Source organism: Oncorhynchus tshawytscha, linkage group LG08, assembly GCF_018296145.1.
Source record: "Oncorhynchus tshawytscha isolate Ot180627B linkage group LG08, Otsh_v2.0, whole genome shotgun sequence".
NCBI classification, from domain to species: Eukaryota; Metazoa; Chordata; class Actinopteri; order Salmoniformes; family Salmonidae; genus Oncorhynchus; species Oncorhynchus tshawytscha.
This window is the reverse complement of record NC_056436.1, coordinates 11,461,689-11,482,817: the sequence shown is the minus strand read 5'-3', so window position 1 is coordinate 11,482,817 and position 21,129 is coordinate 11,461,689. Positions and strand designations below refer to the sequence as shown.

The 21,129-nt window shown below is 46.0% G+C and overlaps 1 protein-coding gene across 2 annotated transcripts; it reads left to right on the top strand.

Annotated features, from left to right (window-relative positions):
- Positions 1 to 372: 372 nt before the first annotated feature.
- Positions 373 to 16,533, top strand: cenpf (centromere protein F). 2 transcript variants are annotated; one of them, XM_042325197.1, is made up of 21 exons: positions 373 to 461; positions 1,229 to 1,439; positions 1,558 to 1,754; positions 1,895 to 2,010; positions 2,432 to 2,523; positions 3,494 to 3,776; positions 4,087 to 4,289; positions 4,410 to 4,535; positions 4,700 to 4,828; positions 4,948 to 5,070; positions 5,308 to 5,443; positions 5,686 to 9,209; positions 9,379 to 9,538; positions 9,671 to 10,078; positions 10,380 to 10,496; positions 10,681 to 12,146; positions 12,385 to 12,609; positions 12,774 to 12,831; positions 14,339 to 15,022; positions 15,133 to 15,263; positions 15,781 to 16,533. In XM_042325197.1, the coding sequence occupies exons 2-21, from the start codon at positions 1,278 to 1,280 to the stop codon at positions 15,994 to 15,996; spliced, it is 8,556 nt and encodes a 2,851-aa protein (XP_042181131.1). In that variant the 5' UTR covers positions 373 to 461; positions 1,229 to 1,277; the 3' UTR covers positions 15,997 to 16,533. The 2 variants fall into 2 exon arrangements, with proteins under 2 accessions (XP_042181131.1, XP_042181130.1); XM_042325196.1 differs by having other exon boundaries at positions 12,774 to 12,930.
- Positions 16,534 to 21,129: the final 4,596 nt, after the last annotated feature.

Here is a 21,129-nt window from a genome sequence, read left to right as displayed (position 1 = left end):
CTGGTTGTAGTTATTATACACGTACCGGTTCGAGTTTCTTAGTTCCGAGTGAATGCGGCATTAGCTATAATGAAACAACTGAATGCAAATTCCCATAAATTAAAACAATGCAAACCATAGTAGTTGTAATGTGCATAAACTGAGTTTAGGAGACGTTACAACAATTTACCAGATGAGGATGAGTAACTACAAACCAATACAATACATGAGTTTGAAGACTGATCCCTCCCTGGGACCGTCCCTTCAGGTCCTTGGTTAGTCACGTGACAAATAAACTGCCGCAATATTCTGGGGGCGGGGACTTTGTTCAAATTCAAGCGTCCAATCAATGGTGAGTTTCTGACAAAGTCACTATAATCATCCAATCAAACACCACATCGGAGATTACTGGAGATTTTGAATTCTCAGCAGCATTTTGTTTTTCGGAGCGAAATCTCAAGAACAAGAATCACCGCTTTTAGGTGAGTTCAGATTTCTACCAACAACTTTGTTTTGCAACAGGTTGGTAAAGCAGATAGTTAAATTGGACCCAATATTTGTTTTGAACAGTTTTGGTAGTTACAAAAACTACTCTCTGTTCGTCCGCGGTGACTTTTACTTTGTTTACATTCGATATGAAAAGCGGTCTAGCTAGCGCTAAATTAGGCTAACGGTAGTTTGATTAGCTAGCGTTAGCTATCTAAGCTAAAGTGCATAAACGCAGAGAAATAATATTTGATAAAAGGCAGTAGAATTATGCCTCATTTATAACCAAGACATATGATTCAAAACGAGTAAGCAGCAGAGAGTTTGAGATTTCTTTTAGTTTTTGATAGTTCATGATTCTCCACTAACGAAAGTATGCGATACATTTGATACAAATTATTGAAAATACTTGCACTCATTCGTCCCAGGACCGAATGGAATAAACTTGCTAATAGTTAGTTATACATGTGTGTGTAAACTGTGACGACCAAACACTATTTACTGAGTCAAACCGGTCAGATAATCTTTGTCACTAGTAGCCCTATAAATGTGACAAATTCCTGATCATTTTATATGCACTTTTACATTTGGATATTTTATTATTTGTTTTTACATCAATAAAATCAAATAAATATCTGAATTGTGAAATTCAATATAAAACATGAATCTGGTGTACTATTTAGTGCTATGTCACTAGCACTGCCTCCATTCAAATATGCTTAGCTAGCTAACGTTAGTTTTGGTGGTACTTCTCCCCTCCCAGGATATGCCGGTTGAGGCTTGACGTAGCTAGCTACAGATATTGAAGCAGTATGAGCTGGGTAGTGGAGGAGTGGAAAGATGGTCTTTCAGGTAAAGCCCTGCAGAAGATACAAGAGATTGAGGGACAGCTGGACAAGCTGAAGAAGGAGAGGAATCAGAAACAGTTCCAGCTCGACTCACTGGAGGCTGCTCTACAAAAACAGAAACAAAAGGTTGGTGACTTAAGTTATGGTGTTGAATTCCAAAACATTAACAATACTTTATCCTAGGGAAATTTCTGTTTTTACATTCAGTTTGTGTGTTAGACATTCAAAGTTGTGTGTTCTCCAGGTTGACAGTGAGAAGAGTGAGGCGTCTGCCATTAAGAGGGAGAACCAGGCCTTAGTAGAGTCATGTGACGCCGTGGAGAAGGCCCGTCAGAAGGCGACCCATGACCTGGGGGTCAAAGTGCAACAGGTCAGCAACCTGGAGGGTCAGCTCAGCACCAGCAAGAAGACCATAGAACGACTGGAGCAGGAACTCAAGAAGTGAGTCGCTTGCTCAGTACTACTGTACACTAGGGCTGTACGAGAAATCAGTTGGCTTTGTGCACATACTGGAGATGCTTAGCTAGCCTAGGAATAGGATGGTTACAACATGGTAATAATAACACTGCATTCCTCTACAGATATAAGAATGAAAAGGACCGTTCTCAGCCCTCCCACTCCTCTGATCTACAGTCCTACAGCACTCCTCAGAAGACCTTTGCCACTCCTGCTGCTACTCCCAGCTACAGACAGCATGGTAGAGTACCACAATATGGCCCACTTATATTCTGTGCAATTGGCTCATTCATCCCCCCCCTCCTCTCCCCTGTAACTAATTCCCAGGTCGTTGCTGTAAATGAGAATGTGTTCTCAGTCAACTTACCTGGTAAAAATGTGTCACAGTGCAGTTGTAGCCATGGTTGGAGTCCATTCCATTTCAATTCAGAAAGTAAACCAAATTCTGTTTTGGCTGCTGTAAAAAGTGCTTTATAAATACATTTGATTTCAATTCCAAATACTACTAATCGAAAACAATTGGAGGGAATTTCAGTGTACTTCCTGAATGGACTGGAATTGAAAGGAAATTGACCCGAACCCTGGTAGCCGCCTCCATAACTAGTATCATCTGTCTATTTTAAGTGCATGGTTGTGGTGTGAACAGTTTCTCTCCCTCCCAGACTCCAGGCTGGAGGACCTTCAGGAGAGATACAACCAGGAGGTGGAAGAGAGGAAGAGACTGGAAGCCGAACTGAAAATCACACAGGTCAAAGTGAGTTGAAATGCTAAGTAGCACAACCACACAGTCAGATGCAGTGCAGGGACTACAATTGGAGTGGTTTTGTTAGCATGATAATCCACTATGACACTCTGGAACTGAAAGGTCCCTGTTTCAAATACCAGAGTCTTCTACTATTGCTGACCTTGTAAAACAACACATTTCACTGCACCTATCTAGTGTATGTGACAATAAAACATCTATACCTGTTGAAACTAGTCATACAAATCAAAGTGTTGTTGTTGCTTTGAAGTAGCATAACATATGGTATATACAGATGCGCTCAAAGGTATTGTCACCCTTGCATAATTCACTATTTCTTCTGAAATGGTCTTAAATGGCAAACACTGTTGGTGTTTACAGGTGTAATTGTTTGATTTGCAACTGCACAGGACCCAGAAGAACAGATCTAAACTGACACTGTTATTTTTCAGTTTATAGTTCACTTTTTAAAGTTTATATTTTGGTTGGAGGCTGATTCTCGTTTGTGTAATTTAATTCACCTGTAGTGCCTTTGCCTATAGGTAAAAAATAGCAATTAAACATGTTTTTTAAAATAAAATTGCAGGGGAGCCAATACATTTGACCACATCTGGATGGTGTAATACCAGCCCCTCCAGGATTGTACTGCGCTTTTCTGTTATATTTGTGGGCAAAAATGTTTGATTTTTGCTATTGCAGTTCTTAGACTTTGCATGGCAATTTACTATGATTTTTATCCAATCGTCCCAAAACTACGCTGACGCATTTTATGTGGTTAAAGTGCAGCGATAAGCTAAAATTGCGATCCCTCCTTTTGTAATGCTGTGAGCAGACCGTTTTATGCTGTGATCTTGCAGTGATTTGTCCAATTTGCAAACCCTCGTAATATGCAGGGAATTATTGATTTTGCACACAGAAGAGTTGCAATTGCAAAATCCTGGAGGGACTTTAATACGATGCATGCTTCTGTCTCGTCTTCTAGCTGTTGAACCAGTCGTCCGTCAGTCATAAGGACATTGCCACCCGGCAACAAGCAGGCTCCTCCATATTCCCATGGCAACAGCAAGACAAGGGCCGCCAGTCCCAGGGCACCATTGAAACACCCCTGGCTAGGCGGGCAGGGGGCGGGACATCCGCTGGCGGCTTCCTGTGGAACACGGAGGATACACCAATCAAATCCACCCAGCGAATCAGCACATCTGTATCCCAGTTTGATTCTGATGGCTCCTCCCAGCAGATGGAACAGCTGAGGATGCTGAATCAAGGTTAGGCCACGCCCTGTTATACTAATATTATCCTTTAGGCCATGCCCTGTTACACTAATACTACCCATGAGAACATGCCCTGTTATACTGATACTATCCTTTAGGCCACGCCCTGTTATACTAATACTATCCTTTAGGCCATGCCCTGTTAATTAACCTAATACTATCCTTTACTAATACTATCCTTTACAAACCCTGTCAGTAGGCACATTTGTGAGAATGCGTTGTAACAGAAAAAAATTAAATGTTCTGACTGGGAAAATTCCGGTGGTTTCTCAATGTTTGGTCCTGTTTTTTAATGTCCTGTCAGAGCTGAAGAGTAAAGTGTCTGAGCTGGAGCAGCATCTGCAGTCACAGGAGAAGGACGCGAGGATGCAGAGCGGCAGGCTCCAGGAGCTCCAAGGCCAGCTGGACCAGGCTAGGAGAGACCTGACTGACAGAGACAAGACCCTGGGCAAGAGCAGAGATGAACTAAGCAAGGCTACCACTCAGCACGAACAAGCTGTCGCCAAGGTAGGGGATATATGGCGTATTCAAAAAATACAATAATTTGCTAATGCATTCCTGTTGTGTTTCTGAGGGCTGTTTTGAACACAAGAAAATGTATGAATCATTACTGTGCCTCCCTCCCAGTGTGTGTCAATGGAGCAGAAATTGAAACAGGTCTCTGAAGAGATGTCCTGCCAGAGGCACAACGCTGAGAGCTGCAGACGAGCTCTGGAACAGAAGGTCAAGGACCAGGAGAAGGAGAGCCAGAAGGTTTGCTCGCTTTGTCCTCTGTTTTCAGACTCTGTAGTTGAAATTAATACTGAGAATCCACCTGTGGCAACTTCAATCTCTGTTACCCATGTTTTTTTTTTGCGTGGAACAGCTGTTGCTGAAGGGAGGTGTATAAATGTATGTTTTCTTGTGTTTGTGTGTAGGAGCTGTCCCACCTCCAGAGCAGCCACCACTCCCTAGAGCAGCAGTTTAACCAGACCAAGACCAAGCTGAACCAGGAGATACAGCAAGCCAAGAAAGACCACAACATACTGCAGGCTGAGATGGACAAGGTAATGTAATACGTTGTGATTATGGGCTGGAGTTATTCATTTCTACATGTCACTGACAACCACTCAAAAGTTCACTTCCTGTTACCAAGTATGTCATTTCCCTCCCTGCCATCTGCCAGGTGTCATGCCAGAGGAGCCAGCTGGAGAGAGACCAGGAGGAGCAGAAACAGAAGCTGCTGAGGTCAGAACAGAGCCAACAGGCCAGCCAAAACAAGGAGCAGGACCTCAGGAAGAAATTTGAGGTGGGCCATGATTCATGGAATTTCTCTTTTACACCTGTATTCTTCTGTAATGTGTTCATTTGTGGAAAAATGTGCTGGACTAAAAAAAACACAATGAAACCACACACACCAAAAAACTACTGTTTTAATATACACACACAATGTTTCACCCCTAGTCTAGGTGGTCTTTAAGGACATTTGATGTCCTCCATCTTGGAACCAGAAGTAATCTGATTGTTGTGTGTTTAACCTGTCCAGGAGCTGCAGAGAGAGAAGAACACTGTGAGCGCCCAGCTGGACCAGGGTAGCAAGAGGCTCTCTCAGCTGGAGGAGGAGAAGAAGAGCGCCGAGCAGAACCTCAAACGCACCCAGAGCATGCTGGATGACTTCAGAGGTAGGTTGTTGGTTTTGTTTAACCTTTATTTGTCCAGGTACTCATTGATATAAAATCTCTTGTTTAAGTGAGACTTTGTGCGTGGTTTCCAAACCTATCTATTATGATCTAGCAATGTAAAAGTAATGTTTTAAATCCTGTTTGATGTGGAATTGAGCTCATTTTCATTCCATGTCATGTCATATCTCTGGTTTTGGCTTCCCCACATTACATGTTGTTTCTGTGTGTCTGTTATTCAACAGCCAAAAATGAAGCCCAGTCCGAAGAGCTGAAAGGACTTGTCACTAAACTGGAAAGCCAGACCAGATCATCAGCCCAAGATCTAGAGAACCTAAAGAAAACGCTCACAGACGCAGAGACCAAGAATGACAAGACTCAGAGTGAACTGAATACCCAAAAACAGGAAGTGGAACAGATCACAAACAAACACAGCGCTCTGGAGAAGGAGATCCAGGAACTGAAGACAACCCTGACCACCACTCAGGGCGAGTTTGTGCAGCTGAAGAAAGAGAACGAGACACTTCAGGGATGGAAAACGGAGAAGGAGACGCTCGTTAACGAGACTGAGGCTGTGCAGCAAGGCTTAGTCGACAAAATCACTGAGCTGGAGAAGAGTCTGGGCTCGTTGAATGACGATAAAATAGGTCTACAGGAGCAACTGAATACTCTGGAGGCTGAGAAGGCTTGTCTATCAGGGCAGATCGACTCCCTGAAGGGAGAACTCCTCAACAAGTGTACCGACCTGGAGGAGAAGGGCCGCATGTACGAAGAGCTCCAGAAACAGCTGGAGGAGTCTGACCAGAAACACTTAAAAAACCTGGAAACCGTTGGGTTGCAGATGACCCAGCTTGAGGGACAAGTGAAGGATCTGGTGTCCAGGCTGCAGGTGGAGACTGGCAGGGCGGAGCGGGCCGAAATGTTTCACACTGAGCTCCAGGAGCAGTACCAGGCGGCCTGCGACCTGGCCCGGTCCAAAGATGCTCTGGTGGAGTTAGGCCAGAGCGATGTAGCCCAGCTCAGGGAGAGTCTGGCTCAGACCACGGCCCTACAGGAGGAACAACTGGCCAGATTTACCCAGGAGAAGACCTCCCTCCTGAAGGAGTGTGAGGAAAGCGTAGCATCGAAGGCAGACGAGGTTGAGCACGCCAAGCTGAGTCTGGTTAAGATTCAGCAGGAGCTGCCGTTCCTCCAGGACCAGGTGTCTTCACTGGAGTCCAACCTGAAGATCCAGAAAAGTTTGGGTGTTAAACTACAGGCCAAGTATGACAACATTGTCAATACTAAAGAGGATCTTGTGGAGAAGCTTTCCGAGGCAGAAAAGAGAGGGGAAAGTCTTCAGGGTGAAGTCAATAGCCTCTCAGAGCGGGCGAAGACTGTTGGCTCTCTACAGGAGCGCTGTGATACTCTGACGGCTGCGGCACAGGAGTCCATAAGCGCTCTGCAGAACATGACCGAGACCCTGACCCAGACTGAAACAGAGCTGCACATACTGAGAGACGTGGTTGAAAAACTAGAGGCTCAGGTAAACGAAGCTGAGACCAAGGCCTCAGATCTTGAGAGGGAAAAGGCAGAGATGGCAGAGAAAGTAGAGAAAATCCAGAGGGAAGCTGAAGAGGTTTCTGTGAAGTATCAAAGCCTTCAGGACTCCCAGGAAGAGGAGAGGAATGGTTTGCTGAAGCAGATCTCTACATTGAAGGACATACTCACTGAGAATAATGCTGCTTCCACCCAGCTGTCTTCTGACCTGAATAACTCCCTGGAAGCTCTGCAGAAGACACACTCTGCTGCCGTGGAGCTCAACTCCAACCTGGAGAGCAGCCTGGTGGAGAAAACAAACCTAATCTCTTCTCAGGAGATGCAAGTCAAAGAGCTCTCAGAGAGACTCCATAAGGAAGCCGAGATCCATGTCACAGAGCTGGAGACTTACCTCCAGAAACAAAGAGGCCTGAAGGAGCAGCTTGAGATTGTAAAGAGCCAGCTGGAGAGTAAAAGCCAGGAGGGAGCCGAGGCTAAGGAGAAGTGGGAGACGGCCTCACTAGAGCTGTCTAAGCTGAGAGAAGATTTGTCTTCTGCCAGAAACAGTGTCGATGAGAAAGGCCGTAAGATCAAGAGCCTGAAAGAGAGGTTGAACCAGGCTGAGTCTGAACAAGACAAAGCTACCGACGCCCTGAAAGAGAAGGTCATCAGCATGAACAAGATCAAGGTCCAGCTGGAGATGCTTCAGATGGACCTGGAGGACAACGAGGCCTGCATGAACACCTTTGACACCCAGATAGAGGAGCTTAAAGGAACTGTGGAGGAACTCAGAGGAACCGTGGCCTCTCTGAACGGGAGACTGGAGGAGAGCGTGACGCAAAGGTCCACCTTGGAGACCGAGCTGGGCTCTGTGAAAGAGCAGCTGTCAGAGAAGAGCTGTGAAGTCACCCAGGTGACAGCAACTCTTGAAGACACTCGCCAGCAGATGCAGGCTGCCTTGTCCACAGCAGGTTTAGTGGAATCACTCCAGACCACTGTTGATGGGCTGATGGAGACCCTGGAGGAGGAGGTTAGAAAACACAGCCAACTGGAGATGGACATCATTCAGCTCACTGAGGAGAAGGAGCAGTTGACTGTGGAGAAGGAGCAGTTGACTGTGAAGAAGGAGCAGTTGACTGTGGAGAAGGAGCAGTTGACTGTGGAGAAGGAGCAGTTGACTGTGGAGAAGGAGCAGTTGACTGTGGAGAAGGAGCAGTTGACTGTGGAGAAGGAGCAGTTGACTGTGGAGAAGGAGCAGTTGACTGTGGAGAAGGAGCAGTTGACTGTGGAGAAGGAGCAGTTGACTGTGGAGAAGGAGCAGCTGACTGTGGAGAAGGAGCAGCTGACTGTGGAGAAGGAGCAGCTGACTGTGGAGAAGGAGCAGCTGACTGTGGAGAAGGAGCAGCTGACTGTGGAGAAGGAGCAGCTGACTGTGGAGAAGGAGCAGCTGACTGTGGAGAAGGAGCAGCTGACTGTGGAGAAGGAGCAGCTGACTGTGGAGAAGGAGCAGCTGACTGTGGAGAAGGAGCAGCTGACTGTGGAGAAGGAGCAGCTGACTGTGGAGAAGGAGCAGCTGACTGTGGAGAAGGAGCAGCTGACTGTGGAGAAGGAGCAGCTGACTGTGGAGAAGGAGCAGCTGACTGTGGAGAAGGAGCAGCTGACTGTGGAGAAGGAGCAGCTGACTGTGGAGAAGGAGCAGCTGACTGTGGAGAAGGAGCAGCTGACTGTGGAGAAGGAGCAGCTGACTGTGGAGAAGGAGCAGCTGACTGTGGAGAAGGAGCAGCTGACTGTGGAGAAGGAGCAGCTGACTGTGGAGAAGGAGCAGCTGACTGTGGAGAAGGAGCAGCTGACTGTGGAGAAGGAGCAGCTGACTGTGGAGAAGGAGCAGCTGACCGTGGAGAAGGAGCAGCTGACCGTGGAGAAGGAGCAGCTGACCGTGGAGAAGGAGCAGCTGACCGTGGAGAAGGAGCAACTTGAGGCTGACTTGCAGAGGCACAGTCTGAACGCTGGGGATGAGAGAGACGCGGTCAAACAGGAGAACGAGTGTCTCCAGCGTACGCTACAGAGCCTGACGGAGAACTACGAGGCTGTTCAGTCTGCGTTTGAGAGAGCGACCCGACAGAGCGAGGACGAAACCAGAGAGAGGATCGGAACGTTTGAGAGGGAACAAACCGAGCTCCAGCAGAGACTGAGCGGACTGCAGGGTGAACTAGCCCTGTTCAAGGAGCACTATGACAGCCTGATGACTCAGGTAAATCGATAAAGTGGGAGAGCTAATTGTGTATGTAATTTTGTGATTTCGTTTTTAAGTGTTTATTTTACAAGGCAGGTCAAATTCTTATTTACAACGATGGCCTGTATTGTATAGGTCCTTGGAAGTAAAAATGTGTTTAGTAAATGTATTATAATTATTATGACAGGCAAGCCAGCAGCAGTCTCTCATAGAGCAGCTACAGACCAAGAGAGACCAGAAGGTCTCTGCAGGAGAGGCGGACGGACCGACTTCCAGACAGACGTCAGGCTCCTTCTTCAACGTCAGCTTCCCCTTAAAAGAAGATACCATGGAGATGAAACCCACAGGTTTGTTGATGATATGATAAGACATTGAATTTCTAGTTGTTATGCTTTCCATTTACACATCTTAATGTTAATATATATATATAATATGCTTCGGGTTCACAAGGATTTACTTTATTTCATTGATCTCATCAGCTGAGCAATCAGATGACCTCCACAACTCTGAGGTACCTCAACAGACAGGAAGTGACGGCAACAATGAGACAGCTGAAGAGTTCAGTGACTGCATGGATAAAGTCCCTGTAGAGCAGCAGAAAGCGCTCAGTAAAAGCCTAGATGATGATGATGTGACCCTCGGCGGTGAACATCACCAGGACCAGTTGGCCCAGAGCAGGGAGGCGGTCAGAAAGCTAGAGGAGGAGCTACAGACCCGTCTCTCCCAGCTTGACCTCGCTACCTCTGAGATGACCCTCAGGAAGGAGCTGTGCTCTGAGCTGGAGGTCAAAGTTGAAGAGTTAGAGGTGAAGGTCCAACAGATGGAGAAAGAGATGTGTGGTGCCACGGAGAAGATTAGCGCTGCCGTAGTGGAGAGACGGACGCTAGGTTGGTTTTTAACTAAACACTATCTCTCCTTTGTTGCCCCCTCCATAATATAAACAAACGCCATACTGTTGTACTTGTCTTTCTTGCACTAACACTTACTAGCATAATTTGGCTTATCGCTGCTTTTATGTCCAAGGTTTTATATTCTCAATAACGGTGATATGTGATTGTCTTACCAACCTTAGTTTCATGCAGTAACTGTAGGTTCCTCAGCTTGCTGTTTCAATCTTTTGTCCTGTGTTTTAAGTTTACTCTCAGGGGTGTTTTAATGATGACAATAACATATATTTATTATTATCAGGTGACCAGATCTCAGAGTTGACAGAGGAGGCAGAGTCCCTGAGACTGGCGCTGCAGACCTCTAAATGTCAGCTCTCTGATGTCATGGAGATGCTAGAGACGCTGGAGATGGCCAAAGGTAAGGACCAGAAGCCCAAATTGTGGACCTCTGGACCTCTAATTTAATCTTTGTAATATGCCTCATTTTAATAGTGTTTGCATGTAATTGGTTTAATTTTTGTGCTTTAGGCTAATGTATAGAAAGTGAAAAGCTTTTTACTTTATTTATGAATGAATGAAGATATGATTCTTCCATCCTGAAGGTGGTTGGAGCGAGAGGTTCTTCCAGGTGGAAAGCGAACTGAAGAGGGTTCGTTCTGAGAAGGACAATCTAGAGAAACACATCCTCTCCATGGAGGCTGATTTGGAGTGCCTGACCGAGCAGAAAGTCACGCTGGAGAGGGAGATGGAGGCTAGCCGCAAAGCTAAATGTGACCTGGCCCAGCAGCTGGCCACCCTCACCTCAGAGAACGGACAACTCAGACAAGAGATGGTGTCCTGCAGCGAGGATAGGAATGAGCTGGAACAGTCAGTGGCACAGTGGAGGGATAAGGCAGAGAGTCTGGAGAAGACAAACGTGGATACTAGAGAGGTTATTAAGATCTTAGAGGAAGATATCAGAAATGGGAAGACGGAATCTGATGTGACGTCTGCTAACCTGGAGAGTCTGCAGATGGAGAGAGGTCAGCTGGTGCTGCAGTGTCAGGCGCTAGAGAAGACCATCACCCTGCAGAGCGGGGAGAAGGACAACCTGATTAACCAACTGAACAGCTTCAAAGATGACCAGAGCTCTGCGAGCAAAAACACTGAGTCCATGGCCTCTAAGATCCAGTCTCTGGAAGGGGAGATATCTAGACTAGCCCAGTCTCTGGAGTCTTCTCTGCTAGAGAAAGGAGAGATAGCCTCACGCCTCAACTCAACCCAGGAGGAGGTGGCCCAAATGAGGTCGGGCATCGAGAGGCTCCGGGTCCGCATAGAGTCCGACGAGAGAAAGAAAAAACACATGAGCGAACTGCTGAAGGCTGCCCAGAGGAAAGCAGATGCTCTTCAGGACCAGCTAGACAAACGGGAGAGGGAGAGGGAAGACGCTGACCAAAACCTAGAGGAGGCTGTGCTTCAGGCCGAGACCGCCACGGCCCAACTTGAAGAGTTGGAGGAAGAGAAGAAGGAACTGGCCAGTAAGATTGAGGAGATGACCGCCGAACTGGACAGCCTGAGAAATGAGAAGGAGAGGCTTGAGGAATTGCTCTCTCTGAAGAACGCAGAGATTGAGGAGATGAAGGCAGCAAACCGAGCTGCCACTGAGGAACTGGAGAAGGGAATGAGAGAGGCGGAGGACAAACAGAGGGCAATGGTGGAAGAGTTACAGGCCCAGCTTGGCTCTATGAGCTCTGAGCTGCAGAAATGCAGAGAAGGCCTGGAGGGGGAGAAGGAGAGAATGCGGTCTCTAACAGAGGAATGGAAGACTGAGGGGGAGAGGCTGAAGAAAGAGGTGGATCGACTGCAGGCTTTGGAGATCGAGCGGGAGAAGGAGAGAGAGATGCTGACTCTGAGACTGCAGGAGGACCTGGAGGCACAGCAGAGAGAGATGGGGGACATCCGAGAGAACAACAACACCCTGCAGCAAGAGATGGAGAAGCTGCAGGCACTACTGTCTGAGCGGGAGCAGAAAGAACAGGCTCAGTGTGCAGAGAGACTAGAACTACAGCAGCAGTCAGAAAGCTACAAGGTCAGTCGTTTTCTATAGTCCTATTGATATCATGTAGAATAGCCTATATTCTTAGTATTTGGAGTTTTCATTCATCCATACGAGACTGGAATGATCTTGGTACTTTGTACTTTTCAACCACGGTTAACGGTGTTGGAAACAGATGTGTTAAACTGTGCCGGTCTTCTGGTTCAGCAATGCAGTGTGTCAGTCACACTATGTATGTCCTCTTTCAAACACACTACTGACTCCTCCCTAGTTATCCCTGGAGGAGGTTACCTCGGAGAAGGAGGTGCTGAAGGCACAGCAGGAGGAGGAGGTTGCAGCCCTTAGGGGTGAGCTGACCTCGGAGCAGGAGGTGCTGAGGGGACAGTTGGCTGCAGCGGAGGAGGAGATCAGAGGTCATCTGTCAGAGCTGAGCAGTCTGAGAACCAGAATGGAGGAGCTCAGCACTACCATCACACAGCAGGACAGCAGCAAACAGGTATACAGCCCTTGTCACATTGTTGCTTTACGGCCTGGAAATTCATTGCATTAAATTAGGAGTGAAAACCACTTGAAAATGTATTACTTTAAAAAATATATATATTATCTGTGAGTGATTTATTATGGTAACTAATATTTTTTTATCTGTGTCCTGTCTGGAAGGTATCGGAGCTGAGCTCCAGAGTGGCCCGTCTGTCTAAGGAGAGGGACTCAGCCCTAGGTAAGGTTAACCTGTGGATGAACTCCTGTAAACAGCTGGAGAAGGAGAGGGAGGCTCTTGTACTGGAGACCCAGAAACTACAGGCCAGCCAGACACCAGGTACCATTATCTACTACATTACCATCAATAATAAATATCATTGATATATGAAAACAGTAGGGGCCCCAGAATTGAACCCTGGGGAACCCCACATGAATACTTACATTATTTGAAACAAGTGGTGAAAAAAGTACCCAATTTGTAAAACTTGAGTAAAAGTAAAGATATCTTAGTAGAACATTTCTCAAGTAAAAGTCACCCAGTAAAACACTACTTGAGTAAAAGTCTAAAAGTATTTGGTTTTAAATATACTTAAGTATCAAAAGTAAATGTAATTGCTAAAATATACTTCAGTATTGAAAGTAAATGTATAAATCATTTCAAATTCCTTATATTGCAAACCAGACGGCACCATTTTTTAAATGTATTTTATTAATGGGTAGCCAGGGGCACACTCAGACATAATTTACAGTGCATTTGGCAGGGATACAAAAATTTGCCGTTTTAAATCCAAAATAGGTAACCTACATGGTTCGTGTTGATCCGATGCGAAAGTTTAGGGGGGGCTTTGGATCAGTACTGGCTGTAAGTGAAAGAGTGATTCGCGTTTGGAGCGATACTGTCTGTGTCCAAGGCTCAGCCAATCGTTCACATCACATCAGAACGCGACTGAAGAGAGAAGAGACAACCAATTCGCTAGTTACAGCATCAGCTTTGTAAAGCCGAAGAGTAGAAAGGCAGTTTGTCAGTAAACAGCAGCACGTCCCCTGAACCATAACCAAGAGGTAACGGTAGGTGAGAAGCCTGACCAGGGGTGAGAAGGTGATGAAAGAGTAGAAAGGCAGTTTGTCAGTAAACAGCAGCGCGTCCCCTGAACCATAACCAAGAGGTAACGGTAGGTGAGAAGCCTGACCACGGAGACGGGGCTGAGAAGGTGATGAAGTGTACTTCATGAGCTGTAACTGAAAAACAACTGGCATTTGGAAAGTTTGAGGTGAGGGAGAAAGTGTGGTGGAACAAGTATTGTTAAGTAGCGTCATCTTGCTAGCTTGATCAAATTATCCGTTAGCTAGCCAGAGAAATGTTGAGCAACATTAGCCAACTTAAGTGAACAAATAATTGTGTTTATGGTGTGAAAAATGTGCAGGCTAATAACATCAGACAGCTAACGCCAGCTAGCTAACGTTAGTAACCTAACCAATTCTCTATAGTATTATTAACTGGTCTACGACTCCTTGCCGTTCATCAATTTGCGTTACTGGACTCTGGTAATCTGTGTGAAATGTTAACTAGTTTACGAGCTAACTCACTAATCTGTGAACTAATGTTTTCCCTCTACAGTATGTGGTTAATTTTCAGAATGCGAGAGTTAGGTGAAAATAAGGCGTTTGTTTAAACAAGTGGATTCAGGGATCAAGTGTAGCTGGGCCTGGGTCATTTTTCATGTAAAACCTCCATGTCGTTCCAGCTGGTGAAGAGAGCAGTGATGAGGTACAGAAGAGGAGCTCTGAGGAGGTGCAGGCTGAACTCAAAGAGTTGAAGAAAGCTCTAGAGGAGAGGAGTGAGGAGGTGCAGGAGCTCAGCAAGACTCTAGCAGAGAGAAGCAGGGAGTTGGAGGCGCAGAAGAGGAGCAGTGAGTCTGAACTGGAGGAGCTAACTGAAGCCTTGGAGGAGAGGAGCAGGGAGGTGGACGAGAGCATGGATAAATACTGCAGCCTGATGGTCCGTGTCCACAAGCTGGAGGAGACCAACGACACGCTGGAAACACGCCTGGAGCGCCTTGTCACGCAGACCACTAGCAGCACGGCTAACAACGCTAGCAACACGGCTAACAATGCTAGCAATAAAACACCCAGGCGAAAGTCAGGCAGGAGGTCAGCCTCCAGGGCACAGGAAGCACTCATACCGTTGGGTCCCACAGAGACAGACTCTGAGAACACGGTGCCTGCTGGTCAGGGTCAGGGGTCGTTGGGGAAGAGGGGTTGTGGTGTTCTAGCAGCTAGTGACAACAGCAACACTCCATTTAAAGCCCAGGAGGCCCTGCTGAACACTGCCAAGAGGATCAAAGCAACAGCAACCACGCCCAAACCAGGAAGTAGACAGGAAGAGGAGGAGTTTAGGCCAGAGGGACTTCCTGAGCTGGTGCAGAGAGGTGAGACCTGGGAACATGGATTCCAACAATAACTTTGTTCTTATTGAAGCATAATAAACCTGAGCTACTACGATCGGCCTCATGTTTGATTTGTCTCATGTCTCTCTCAGGGTTTGCTGATATCCCTCTAGGAGAGGCCAGTCCCTTCATCATGAGGAGAACCGCAGTGCAGCGCTGTAGCCCTCGCCTGGCCGCCGCACGACACACTGCCACCACCCCCTCTGTAACCCCCCAACACAAGGTGAGTTACACACACACACACACACACAAGACAGAGCACCTGCGGATTGTCACATGCAGCCAGAAACACAGCCCCACACTGCACACGACACACACACCTACAGGGGGGCCGCAGAGTCCTAAAGGTGAGCCCCACACTGCACACGAGACACACACACACAGGGGGGCAGCAGAGTCCTGAAGGTTAGCCACACACTGCAGTTAAATTACAGTGTGTCATTGGTCAGCAGAGAGTGATCTAAGCCATGGGAGAGATGGAGGGTAGAGAACAGACTTGTCACTAAAAGAAGGTGAGAGATGGTTGTGTTCAGTCAGTCAGCCGGATGTGACCCTAACCTAATTTCACTTTAGGAAGCTTTAGGGGGGGCATTTCACTTTAGGAGGGGGAAGGGGGGGTGGACCATTTCACTTTAGGAAGCTGGGGGGGGGTGGACCATTTCACTTTAGGAAGACTGGGAGAGTCCACTCATGTCTCTGTCCATAACATGACCATTTAAAACCCTTTCCTCCTCTTGCAGGTGCTGGAGCCCCTGTCTCTTCAGAGCCCTGTCGGCATGGCAACTCTGTCTGACAGCCCTGGTGGGAAAGGCCTGTGTGTTAGTCCCGCCTCCAGTGGCGAGGAGAGGCGTGGCCGTCGGTCCCTGAGCACACGGAAGACTCCGGAACAGAGGGAGAAACGCAAAGAGGCCATGATGACAGCATCACGCCAAGAGGAGAACTGCCAAGTGCAGTAACATAGCAACTAACTAACCTGTACAAAGCCAGTAACACCCCAGCCCAAACCAATGTGAGGACAGAATACTGGTGTCAGAATGTCTGTAAACTGCATTACTAATGTAATTCATCTGTCTGCTGTCTGTGGTACAGGTGAAACGCGATTCTCCAATGTAAGCTGTAGATATTAAATGTTTTTGTGTTTTTGCTCTGAACCTGTTTTATACTTTCTATTCCTCCTGATTTACTACTACTGTTAATAGCACAACAATAAACTTTTTTTTTTTTTAAATTTTATCTGTTATTAGGGCTGGTTTTCCAGACCCAAATGAATCCTACTGGACTAGAAAGCATGCTCGATGGAGAATCTCCATACCATTGGAACTTAATGTGTGTCTGTAGAAACTATCCCATAAAGTCGTATAAGATAACTCCAATACCTAGTTCTGTAGCTTTACGGGTCTTTTCTGTGTCAATAACTAATAATTCCACTTCACTCCAGCTCATTGGTTGTTCATAATGATATAACTGCTGTTTTACTAAACATTGTGATCACATTTGCTTGACTGCGTCTCTTTTAACCCATGGTCTCACATCAGTGTACATATTTCATTTGACTTTGTCTTACGTGGCATTTTCTCACTCTTGGTTGTATTCAGTCAGACGGTGACTAGTCTGTCGACACACACACACCTCAACTCTTATCTCTCACGCACAGCTCAGGAAATCAATAATCCTGTGTTTTGAAGCCACAGGGAGAGAGGGATCTCACTGCACAAAATACCCCTGTATCAAGATCTGACACATTCTGATACAGCATATTTCAATGTGTATCTGATTGTGTCCAACTCAACCGTATCAAACTGCTTCAGCCCACGTTGATGCGTCATGTCAATCACCAATCATATTCGTTGACACATCCTAACATCTCAGGTATGCATTTGATCCCTTATTGACTAATTGTATGAAATTAATCTTAAAAGTTACTGTGCTCATTGCTGTCACCATGAAAATACCCCCTCCCAAAAAACAAAATGTTACAGTGGAACCCAGACCTACAGACCAGGGCTTTTGATAATCAAACTTAATACTGGGTCTAAAACGTGTGATTAAATGTCCCCCCATGGGGGCAGTATTGTACAATTATTCTATTTAAACAGGGAAGTTTATACCTTAATTTCAAGTCTTGTCAGTCAAATTTCAAGATGTAATTTATAGGCCTGCGGTACTTGCTGCAGCAGACACTACAAAGAACGATCATTTATAACCCAACAAACAAACGTAATATGGTGACAAATATTTAATTTGTTTACAGTAACAAAAACCACGTTTCACAAATCAGTGTAACTCCAGCACTCACAAATAAAGAATGAAAAAAGCAGAGTTTTCATTAGTTTGACTTAAAGGATCTGTGCATGAAGCGGTTTCTTCAGGGATTGAACCGACTCTACCACAGACAGGAACAGGACTCTACCACAGACAGGAACAGGACTCTACCACAGACAGGAACAGGACTCTACCACAGACAGGAACAGGACTCTACCACAGACAGGAACAGGACTCTACCACAGACAGGAACAGGACTCTACCACAGACAGGAATTAAGTTTAGAATGTCCAACCACAGTCCTGGCAGAGACTCTGCCCTTTAAATGACTGTTACCATGCAGCACCACTCTTATAACAGGGCCCAGGAGTGGAGATGGACACTTTGAAATACAAAAGTTGAATATAAAAACATTAAAAAGATGGTATGTTCAGGTTAAGATTCATCTTCCATTCTAAAGGGTAATGTGAGTACCCATATCGTTTGTGTTTTGTAACCTAGACTAGTGCACCTCCCTCTAACTGTAACATGTATCATTTAACCTAGCTAATGTAATCCACAGTGGAAATATATTTCAGTTACCAAATTGTAGAAATGGGATATTAGTGTGGAGATGAAGGAGCGTCTTTATTTTGATATCAGTGGAGGCTGCTGGAGCGAATGGAATGATGCCAAACTATGTGTGATGCATTTGACACAGTTCTCATTCCGTTCTGGCCATTACAACCAGCCCGTCCTCCCCGATTAAGGTGCCACCAACCTCCTGTGGTGTGTAGTGTATGTTTGGGTATTATACATGGAAGATTCTTGCTTCTGCAGCGATCACCTGAATGGTCCTTTCAGCTGTAAAAGAGAAATAATTGGTTGAGAGTATTGTGTGTACGTAGGCTATATCGGCATGTATGTTGAATGTGTGAGAGAACAAAAGAGAGACCAATGGGGGGGAAGAGAAGATGAGGACAGTTAAAATGATAATATCTGATGGACAGACCACGTAAATTTAGCATCTGACCAGATTACGCAAGGTTTTAGTTCTGGGTGAACTGAGATTACACCCAAAATGCCATACATCTCAGTTTCTAAGGTCTGTTCAGAAACAGTCCTACATCTTCACATCCAGATCAATATACACTGAAAAAAAAAATTATATATATATATAAATAAACACAACATGTGAAGTCATGGTCTCATGTTTCATGAGCTGAAATTTTCCATACACACAAAAAAAACATTTTTTTTGTACACAAATTTGTTTACATTTCTGTTAGTGCCAACATAATCCATCCGTCTGACAGGTGTGGCATATCAAGAAGCTGATTAAACAGGATGATCATTACACAGGTGCACCTTGTGCTGGGTACAATAAAAGGCTACTCTAAAATGTGCAGTTTTGTCACACAACACAATGCCACATATGTCTTTGAGGGAACGTGCAATTGGCATGCTGACTACAGGAATGTTCACGAGAGCTGTTGCCAGAGAATTAAATGTACATTTCTCTACCATAAACCGCCTTCAATGTTGAGAGAGAATTTGGCAGCATGTTAAACCGGCCTCACAACCACAGACCACGTGTTACCATGCCAGCCCAGGACCTCCACATCCGGCCTCTTCACCTGTGGGATCGTCTGAGACCAGCAACCCAGACAGCTGATGAATCTGTGGGTTTGCACACCCAAGAATTTCTGCACAAACTGTCAGAAACCGTCTCAGGCAAGCTCAATTGCGTGCTCGTCGTCCTCACCAGGGTCTTGACCTGACTGCAGTTTGACGTCGTAACCGACTTCAGCTCACCTTTAATGTCCACTGGCACACTGTGCTCTTCACGGATGAATCCCGGTTTCAACTGTACCAGGCAGATGGCAGAGTGCCCCATGGTGGCGGTGTGGTTATGGTATAGGCAGGCATAAGCTGTGGACAACTGTTACGAATCCCTTTTGGCCCGACAGTCTAGGGGGGATGGTAATGAGACCCGTAACATAACTCATGCAAATTATTATTGTGACGAAGTAAAAAAGTGTGAACGAAACCACGACAGAAATGTACCGTCAAACTCCAGGTTTATTTATAAACACACGGTAATGGGGGGAGAACAGGAAAAGGGGCTGAGCTGGACCCAAGGAAAGAAACAATAAATATACAAAAACACCCCTAAGCTAGACTAGCCTACTTTAACAACAGCTAACTAACTAACTAACCAAAAATACAGTGGGTTGTCCGCCCAGTTCTAACTAGTGTATTTAACAAAGTTCACCTACGGGTAGTGTATGCCCATGGGCGACTTGTCTTGGTTTCCCCCTTTTCCCACCAGCAACAAACAAACACCATAACCAAAAATAATACTCACAGGTGATGACAAAGTGCTATGGAGGTGCTCAAACAAAAGAGAGGTTAAGACACAAAGAGAGAGTGAAACACAGAGACCTACAGACATGGCATTTACAGAGAGATTGAGCTCTAGAGCAAACAAATGATGGAGTTTTTAAACCAAGGGGAAGGAACTGTGATAGGGTAGGAAATAGGAGGAGGTGTGTCTTCTGATTGATGATTGATTGTTGACTGATTGGGGAGTGATGATCTTCACCTGTGAGGGGAGAAGGAGAGAAAAGAAACACACACACAGGATACACACACACACAGGATAACTGTATACGTAACAACAACGAACACAATTGCATTTTATCAATGGCAGTTTGAATACACAGAGATACTGTGACAAGATCCTAATGCCCAATGTTGTGCCATTCATCAGCCGCCATCACCTTAACATGATAATGCATAATGTCGCAAGTGTGACGACCCTCCCACTCTGTCTGCCGTATTCTCTCTTTGTTCTTGTTTCCTTATTAGGATGCCGGTGGGCGGAGTTGGGAGGGTCGTCATCTACATGGGAAACACCTGGGCCCGGTGTCTCCCAGGATAAATACACCACTTCCCCATTCATGGAGGAGACTCTCTCCATGCAGACACACCTGGGCCCGGTGTCTCCCAGGATAAATACACCACTTCCCCATTCATGGAGGAGTCTCTCTCCATGCAGACACACCTGGGCCCGGTGTCTCCCAGGACAAATACACCACTTCCCCATTCATGGAGGAGTCTCTCTCCATGCAGACACACCTGGGCCCGGTGTCTCCCAGGACAAATACACCACTTCCCCATTCATGGAAGAGACTCTCTCCATGCAGACACACCTGGGCCCGGTGTCTCCCAGGATAAATACACCACTTCCCCATTCATGGAGGAGACTCTCTCCATGCAGACACACCTGGGCCCGGTGTCTCCCAGGACGAATACACCACTTCCCCATTCATGGAGGAGACTCTCTCCATGCAGACACACCTGGGCCCGGTGTCTCCCAGGATAAATACACCACTTCCCCATTCATGGAGGAGACTCTCTCCTTGCAGACACACCTGGGCCCGGTGTCTCCCAGGATAAATACACCACTTCCCCATTCATGGAGGAGACTCTCTCCATGCAGACACCTTTATAGATTTTGTTGTGTTTCTTGGTGGTTTTTTGGTTGTTTGTTTTAGCATCTTTCAACACCCTCCATTATCACATTCATGCATGCAGAACACTCACTTACACTACTGATTACTGACTACACACACCATTGTATATTATACTTAGTTACTTATTTAATAAATATATATTTTGTTACTCCTTATCTCCACGTTGTCTCCCTTTTGTTACGGGCTTTGAGCCGGTTCGTGACACAAGGATCTGTACACAATTCCTGAAAGCTAAAAATGTCCCAGTTCTTCCATGGCCTGAATACTCACCAGACATGTCACAGCAGATACCGACTGGCTTTATTTGCT

Excerpts from the sequence above, each read along its gene's own strand:
- cenpf (XM_042325196.1), top strand. The coding sequence starts at position 1,278 with ATGAGCTGGGTAGTGGAGGAGTGGAAAGATGGTCTTTCAGGTAAAGCC. Across the intron at positions 9,210-9,378 it reads ATGACAGCCTGATGACTCAG|GCAAGCCAGCAGCAGTCTCT; the intron begins GTAAATCGATAA and ends TTATTATGACAG. Across the intron at positions 9,539-9,670 it reads CATGGAGATGAAACCCACAG|CTGAGCAATCAGATGACCTC; the intron begins GTTTGTTGATGA and ends TGATCTCATCAG.